The sequence below is a fragment of the Gekko japonicus genome, unplaced genomic scaffold (assembly GCF_001447785.1).
Source record: "Gekko japonicus isolate JY-2015 unplaced genomic scaffold, Gekko_japonicus_V1.1 scaffold186, whole genome shotgun sequence".
Lineage (NCBI taxonomy): Eukaryota > Metazoa > Chordata > Lepidosauria > Squamata > Gekkonidae > Gekko > Gekko japonicus.
Window position 1 is genome coordinate 764,797 of NW_015174279.1, and position 9,038 is coordinate 773,834.

At 40.9% G+C, this 9,038-nt stretch overlaps 1 protein-coding gene across 1 annotated transcript in view; it reads right to left on the bottom strand.

Moving 5' to 3' along the window:
• Positions 1-6,411: 6,411 nt before the first annotated feature.
• Positions 6,412-9,038, bottom strand: part of TPD52L1 (tumor protein D52-like 1) — a 76,961-nt gene continuing 74,334 nt past the window's right edge. Inside the window, exon 8 of the mRNA XM_015423836.1 lies at positions 6,412-6,553. Within this exon, the coding sequence (XP_015279322.1) occupies positions 6,422-6,553 (132 nt within the window). The 3' untranslated portion in view covers positions 6,412-6,421. The remainder of the gene's footprint in view (positions 6,554-9,038) is intronic.

Below are 9,038 nucleotides of genomic sequence, written 5' to 3' on the forward strand. Positions count from 1 at the left end.
TTTAAGACATTCTATACAATCTGAGGATCTTCTTGAGCTATGTCTAGAAGAAGCAGTGAGGATTGTCCTTGGTGAGCAACACGCAAGAAAGATGAACAGACATTTTGGATCAAGTAGTTGCAATTTCAAGCTCCTACTTTGTGTTTCTTGGTAGATAAATGAACAGCTGTTGTCACTTGTGTTCAAGTGCTAGTAGTGTTATGCTAAATTCTCAAAAGACACCTCTGAGAACTATGACATCAGCAATTCAGAGAACATCACAGCTACCTGTGAAGAAGGTGCATTCAGGAAGGAACCCTTAATTGCCCATAAGGAGATGGAGTGTGCAAATGGTATTTGGCATATTCACTGAAAGGGCACAGTTGCTGATGGGTATTTGTGGTGCATGTTGCTGACCTCTCCCCCCAGAACACACACCAAATTCAACATTGTATGCTTCATCAATATGCCATGAAGATTCTTTCCTCTTTTCAAGGTCTGTTCTGCCATTGTTAAAATTGTTAACCACATCTGAGGCAATGCCACAAATTCCAGTTTTCAAAGCCTTGTGTGAAGAAGCTGGAGCCAAATTCAGTTTACACCTATTCCATACAGATGTTTGCTGGTTATCATGTAGAGAGAAGAATTTCCATGTTCTTGTGAAGGGGGGGGGGGGACACTGCTGAAGACAAGAATTTAACATAATCTATACCTAACCTCTCAGCCTCAGCTGAGGCTCTCACAGGTGGGGTTGTTGTTTTTTTGCAAAGATCGGTTTGCTGAAATTTTGTATAAACCATTATGATTCTGATAGCTAGCTCAACAGAATACAGTGCCAAAAAGATTCAGTCCCATTCTATCCTCTGTAAAATAGTCGCAGTACAGGGGACTCAATATGTGATATTTTCCCACATTAATTTCTGCTTAAGAAAGGTGGGCGCTAGTTGTATGAATCAGCCTTTGGAAGATGTCACCTATAGCTCCCATTCATGTGTAAGTCAAGGCTCATGGTAGGCACAAACTGTTACAAGAAAAGTGGTGCTGTCTCAACTGGAACGCCTATGTTTCTTGCACATGTTTTCACCAGTGAAGTTACAGAAGATATATTTTCATGCTTAGCACCTGCCCGCCCACCCCTGCCTTGACCAAGCCATTTGAAGTGAAGCATAAGTAAAATTCTGACGGCAATAACATTACATAACATATCATCTTGAACTAAATGTTACCATAGGGATTAGGCACGTGTTTCTTACCCCTTAATCAGCAGTAAATCAATAGGCTTTTAAGAGAAAAAACATGTTGACTAGGACAAGGTTTGAGTCCAGTGACACCTTTAAGACCAACAAAGTTTTATTCAAGGTATAAGCTTTTGTGTGCTTTGAAATACTACATCAATCTGAGGGGGAGGGATCCGATCCCTTAGAAGTGACCAGTATCCTCTGGTGCCAAGAATACTTCTGGAGTGCTTGGGGGGAGGTGGGCTTCTGGTACTGGGTGATTCGATCATTAGGAAAATACAGAGTCGGATCTGTGACAGGCATTTTGACCGTATAGCAACTTGCCTGCTTTGTTTGAAGGTTGTGGACATCATGTACTTAGATAGGAGGCAGCAGTCATGGCGCACATTTGCACCAATGTCATTGGGAAAATGTAGTCGTGTGGTCCTGGAGGAAAAAATTAGTTTACTAGGCAGAACATTAAAGGCCGGGATCTCAAAGGTAGCATTCTCAGAATTGCTGCTGCCAGCTAGACAGGCACAGATCAGGAGTCTCGATGTGTGGATGAGAAACTGGTGCCAGGAGGAAGGGTTTAGATTTTTAGGCACTAGGGAACTTTCTGGGACAAGCTGAACCTGCACAGAAGAGATGGGCTTCACTTGAACCAGAAGGGAACAAGGCTGCTGGCGATTATTATCAAAAATGTGGTAGAACAGTCTGATGTAGTGGTTAAGAGTGATGGGAGAACTGGGTTTGATTCCCCACTCCTCCACATGCAGCCAGCTGGGTGACCTTGGATCACTCACAATTCTCTCAGAGCTCTCTTAGCCACACCTATCTGTTGTGGGGAGAGGAAGGGAAGGAGATTGTAAGCAACTCTGAGTGAAGGGCGGGGTATAAATCCAATTCTATTTTTAAACTGGGGAAGCTGACAGGAGCTGGGGAGCCTCCAGTTTGAGACAAGACAGTCCGAAGGGATGATTGTTTACTCAGAGTAATAACAATTAGACCATAATAGAACTTTGGAGTGAGGGCACCATGGCGACTTAGGGGCTGAGGAAGGCGAGGGAAACACGTTATCGGTGTCTATATGCCAATGTTAGAAGCCTCCAAGCCAAGATGGGGGAGCTGGAGTGCTAGGTGTTCAATGATAATTTAGATATAGTAGTATCAGAAACATGGTGGAATGGGGAAAATCTATGGGATACAGTCATTCCTGGGTATAAGCTCTATAGGCAGGATTGGGAGGGACAGGTTGTTGTTGGTGTTGCATTGTAAATCAAAGAGGGCATAGAATCAAATAAGTTAGAAAACATCAGGTGAACTAACTCCCCAACAGAAGCTATATATGGGTGGAAATACTGGGCCCTAAGGGTTATTTAAAAGTGGGGGTGTACTATTGCCTGCCTGATCAAACCCTTGAGGCTGATCTTGAGATGGTTCTTTATTGGAAATAAGGGCGGTGGCTGCAGCAGATGATACATCCAGTTGGTCAGCTGTGTTGGTCTAAAGCAGCAGAACAAATTTAGAGTCCAGTGGCACCTTTAAGACCACCAGAAATTTATTAAAGGTATGAACTTTTGTGTGCAAGGCACACTTTTTCAAATACATTAGAATGGTGTGTAAGATCTATAAGTTTGAACCTGATACACCATTCCAATGTATTTGAAAAAGTGTGCCTTGCACATGAAAGCTCCTACCTTGAATAAACCTTTGTTGGTCTTAAGGGTGCCACTGGACTCTAAATTTGTTCTAAAGCAGATGATGTTATTATACTAGTAGACTTCAATTACCCTCACACTGACTGGGTAAACATGTGCTCGAGTCATGCTGTAGAAATGAAATTCCTAGACATCATAAATGACTGTGCACTGGAACAGTTGGTCACAGAGCCAACCAGAGGGGTAGTGATCTTGGACTTGATTCTGAGCGGGTCTCAAGACCTGGTGAGAGATGAAGAGGTTGTTACACCAGTTGGGAACAGTGACCACAATGCTATTAAATTCAGCAATCAAATCAATGGAAAGTTACCTCTGAAGTCCAAAACTGTAACATTTGATTTCAAAAGAGGGAATTGTATAAAAATGATGGGAATAGTAAAAAGGAAGCTGAAGGGGAAACACAACAGAGTCAAATCCCTAGAGAATGCTTGGAAGCTATTAAAAACCACACTAATTGAAGTTCATATAGAATGCATTCCACAGGTTAGGAAAGGTACTGCCAAGTCTAAACGAAGGCCTGTATGGTTAACAACACAAGTCAAGGAAGCTATAAAAAGTAAGGCAGCTTCTTTGAAAAAGTGGAAGGTCTGCCCCAATGAATTGAACAGGAGGGACCACAGGCTCTGGCAAAAGAAATGTTAAGTCAATAAATAGGCATGCAAAAAGATTTTGAGGAGCAGGTCACTAAAAGCATCAAGACAAAAATTTTAAAAAATATATCTGGAGCAGGAGACCAGCCAGAGAAGCAGTGGGGCCTTTGGATGACAAAGGAATAAAGGGATTGCTAAAGGAAAATGGGGAGATGGCAGAGAAGTTCAATGAGTTTTTTGCTTCTGTGTTCAATGTGGAAAATGTGGGGAACATATCCATGCCACAGCCCCTATTTTCAGGAAGAAAGTCTGAAGAACTGCACCGAATTGAGATGACTAGGGATGAAGTTCTAGACCTACTGGGGAAATTAAAAACTGGAATGTTTCTGAATCCTAATGGTATACACCTGAGAATTCTTAAGGAACTCAGATGTGACACAGTTAATCTACTAACCCATATGTATAACCTATCACTAAATTCTGCTGCTGTACCAGAAGAGAGTAGCAAATGTTACACTAATTTTTAAAAAGGAATCCAGAAAGGAACCAGGAAATTACAGGCCGGTCAGCCTAATGTCTGTCCCAGGCAAATTACTAGAAACTGTAATCAGAGATAGAATTGTTAGGCACATAGAGAAACAAAGCCTGCTAAGGGAAAATAAGCATGGCTTCTGCAAAGGGAAGTCCTGCCTCAACAACCTTTTGGAGTTCTTTGAGAAAGTGAACAAGCATGTAGACAATGGTGACCCGGTAGACATTATATACCTGGATTTTCAAAAGGCTTTGACGAGGTACCTCACCAAAGACTCCTGAGTCAACTTAGCAGTCATGGGATAGGAGGACGGGTTCTTGTATGGATTAAAAACTGCTAAAATGACAGGAAGCAAAGAGCAGGAATCAATGGACAATTCTCACAATTGAAGGAAGTAAGCAGTGGGGTCCCAGAGGGATCAGAGCCAGTACTATTTATTTTATTCATCAATGATCTGGAAGTGGCCAAGTTTGCAGATGACACAAAATTATCCAGGATGACTATGAAGAACTCCAAGAGGACCTCCACAAACTGGGTGACAATGTGGCAAAAAAAGTTCAATGTTGGTAAGTGTATGCACATTGAGACAAAAAATTCCAGCTTCCCATATAGGTTAATGGGATATGAACTTGCTAAGATTGAGAGGGGGGGGAAGAAGATCTTGGCGTTGTAGTGGATAGCTCAATGAAAGTGGCCACCCAGTGTGCTGCAGAGGTGAAAAAGGCAAGCTTTGTGTTAGGGATTATTAGGAAAGGGACTGAGAATAAAATGGCTGATATTGTAATGCCCCTATATAGATCTCATTTGGAATACTGTGTACAGTTCTGGTCACTGTATCGCAAAAAGGACATTGCAGAGCTGGAAAAAGTACAGAGAGGGTAATGATTAGGGGCTTGGAGTACCTTCCCTGTAAGAAAAGGCTGAAGAGTTGGGGACTTTTCAGTTTAGAAAAGAGACAGCTGGGGGGGGGGGGGCGTAAACAGAGGTTTATAAAGTTATGCATAGGGTGGAGAAAGTTGAGAAAGAAATTTTTCTCTCCCAAAATACTAGAACTCAAGGGCATCTAATAAAGCTGATGGGCAGTAGGTTCAGGATGAACAAAAGAAATAACTACTTGACACAGAGAGTGATTAAAATGTGGAATTCACTGCCAGAGGATGGCCACAGGAATTAACAGCTTTAAATGGGGGTTAGACAGATTCATGGAGGACAAACCTATCAATGGCTATTAGCCATGGTGACTGAGGGGAACCTCCACATCCAGAGGCACTAATTCTCTGAATCCCAGTGCCAGGAGGTCTCAGCTTCTATGCCCTGTTATTGGCCATCCAAAGGAACTGGTTGGCCACTGGGTGAGACAGGATGCTGGACTAGATGGACCATTGGTTTCATCCAGCAGGGCTCTTCTTATGTTCTTATTTTTGTCTTCATCAAGTTTGTCTTAATTAAAACAAAGGATTTTGATGAGATGTTTAACAAAATGTTTTTAAAACATTTTAAAAACTATTCTAGAACAGGAGCTAAATAGCGCTGCTTAACTTGACAGCAAAAAAAGTTGTTTCTGAACACCTCAATTCTCTTACATTGTTTACTTTTAGACTGTAAAGAAACAGCAGCTTGCAGCAAGAGTCCAGCCAGAGACCTTGAGTAGAGGAAAACAGTTTATTGGTAACAAAGAAATACTTCTGCTGTGGCACTGAAGGCTCGTTACAAAAGGTAGCAATCCACCAAGTCACAGTGAATCAAATAATAATAGTAGAACAATAGTGGGTTGTAGACGTAGGACAAATGCCATGTCTAAAACTGCAGCCTGACCTTTAAATAAAATCAGTCAAAGATCAAAGCAGGTACATATGTAGAAATGAGAAGAAATAAGAAATTAAGGACAAGCTAGTCACTTGTTCACAATACCAAGTTTCAGAAATCCAATTTAAAGCATATATTATTTGAACCAATTTCTGAAAATATATAAACATATATACACATATGGACAAATTTCTATAAAGTACAACATTTGTAGAGGTCATTTTCAAAAGTAGAACAACCATTTCTTATAGAAGCTGGATATGGAAAAGAAGCATTTATAAAATGACACTGAGTCTGCTGACATGTAGGACCCATTTATTTTCCCCAGGTTCCATGTTCTACAGCCACAAAGAAAAATGCTAGAAACCCAGGAGCCATTTCTGAATATGTACCATAAATCTGCCTGTAAGTCCGAACAAGGGAATCATGGTGGTTGTATTTGGTGCTTCCTGGTTCAAAGTAACGTTTCCCCACTCAGTCACAACTATTCACATGAAAAATATATGCAGTGCTTACATACATAGCTGAATTGGTCTTAAGCAGAGCTGTGGAGAAAACCAATACCATCTCTTCAATCTAGCACTGAAGCTCCTCTTCTGTTTCTGGAAGTCGAGTGCCCACACTGGAACTCTGGGCACTGGCATGGGCAGTAGAACTGAGAACTTCTTCAAAACTTCCTCCACTTTGGCTTGCACCTCCAACTTTTGTCTGAAAGGAACAAGCAAGGCCAATGAAGTGATACATTTGGTTAAACAAGAAGGCTCCTTTTTTCTTCTGTAATTGTCTAAATAAATATTTAGGACAACTGTAAGCAGATATAATCTCTATACCAGGTAACATTTGTTACTTTAGCTCATAACAAAGTGAGTTATAATGCTGAGTACCTTAAGAAAAAGAGGCACAGAAATAATGGCTATTTAAACAGTTCCTTTGTTGAAAGCTGCTACAGCTAACTGCAAAATTGACAAGCATGTAGCTTTATTGTATGAAGCAAAGTGTGTGCATGAAACAACAGAACTTTGCTCCAGGTTAAGTTTTTGTTATGGATTCTGTTTTGAGTAAGATTATTCAAAATCCGTAATACATTTATAGGTTTCGATCCTAAGCCTAGCTTCCATTTTGTGTGGTCCCCTTTTCTGCTGTAGGAGCAATCCTCTGATACTAGGAACTTCTGCTTATGCAACACCAGCATCTTTCAGTAAACTAATAAGCACCAGGGGAAAATACACGGCAGAGGAGTGCCTTTGCAAGGGCCCTAATGGTTTACAAATGAAAGTGAGGCTTAGGGTCCAAGTCACGTTCTCTTCAAATGTATACCACTGCTTGATTCAGGATGACTCTAAAGCCAGATGCAATGTCACCTCTGAATCTGCCAGCTACCATGTAAATCTTCTAATGTTAAAACTTCTCAAGGTACAATCATGCACCAGAAGCAAGAAAATTAGATGGCTTAATACAACTTTAATTTAAAAACATAATACTAAATCCAGCTCTTAAGATAAAAGCATATGAAACTGTGCCACTGTACACAATCTAAGGAGTTGCTCCAGACAAAGGCTGGATGTACGTTGAAAGTTACGTGACAAGCTGTTCAAAGAACAAGAACTCATCAATGAAATCTAAACTGCCTTTGGCACAAGTGTCAGTAACAACAAAGCTGGCAAATTTGAACAAGGGCAGTATCATGGACTGTGCCTGTTCCCTGATATCCTTTACCACATTCAGATACATTTAACCTTTAAACAGGAACATTTCAATTTTCTAACAGTTTCAACAGTGCTCTAGGGAGTTCCACAGTTGTAGGGTGCAAGAACTTTTATGCATACTGTAGACCTAGTTGCACAGATACACAGACTAGAATGGTAATGTACACGAACATACAGTAAGAAGATATTTTAGATCATGGATCTTCAACAAATGGATTGTGACCATTAGGTGAGTCATTGAGCTGGGTTGTGAGCGGCTACAATGCTGCCATTTTGTTTTGCTCCTTTTTTGGTGAACAAAGGCTGTGCTCTAAGAGCAACAAAATGGCTTCCTCCATTTGAAGAAGAAGAGTAGGTTTTTATACCCTACTTTACCTTAAGGAGTACCATTCCCTTTCTCTCCCCACAGCAGGAACCTTGGGAAGCAGGTGGGGCTAAGATAGTTATGAAAGAACTGTGACTGGGCCAAGATCACCCAGCAGGCTTCATGTGGAGGAGTGAGGAATCAAACCCAGTTCTCCAGATTAGAGTCCGCCACTCTTAACCACTACACCACGCTGGCTCTCTTGCCATTAGCTTTTTCCTCTATGATACATCTTTTGGCTTTCTACTTGTGCTTCTCATATCTCCAGCTCTGTTGGTCTGCTCCTCTGGCCTTGATACCCATGACATAATTCTAGCTCTTCCTCTTTCATATGACTGTCACATGACTTCCTGCTGCATGCTTGCAGATTGGTGGTTCACATGCAGCCACCAATGGTAGGTCCTGGTTCTTTTTTTTAATTGATATGCTCATTTTCCATTTTTAAACAATCTTGAAACAAACATACAAACAAAAGGAAAAAAAAAATTCTCTCTCTTTTAATCCCTCTTCTTTTCTTATGCCCCTATCTTACCCGTTTATGGATCCCATCCAACTTCCCCATAACTTATTAATCCTCATAATACCACACAAAAACTACAGTTTCTACTAACTCACATAATGCTATATTCTTCTATCTTCTTCTTCTGTACCTAAAACGAAGAGTTGAAAGGGTTGCCTCCGATTATGGGCGCTGTAGAGAACCCCTCTACAGCGAGAGGCCAAATAACCTCTCTCCCTATATACGGAGGTCTTGGGCGGGGCACACTCATCGCCTCCTTGCTACACCCATTTATGGCACTGCAAACTCTAAACTTCAAGTTAAACACCTCTTCTATATTTCTATCCTTCATAAACATGTTAAGAGAAACAGTCTACTCTTGTATTAAAACATCCTGCTTGGAATTCTTACCTCTTACTTATCCTATAACCTAGCTATCAATGCCAAAGTATATTGTTCCCCTCACAGCTCCCCATCTTTCAATTTCATAACAGCTTCAACAAGTTTTTTCCCGTCATCTCATTATGTGCTGTGAATGTTTTATTTTTTATATTCACAGCCAAATGTCCAAGAGCTAACCATCTATATGGTATTTCCTTTTCTCTCAATGTTTTAGCCGTTTCA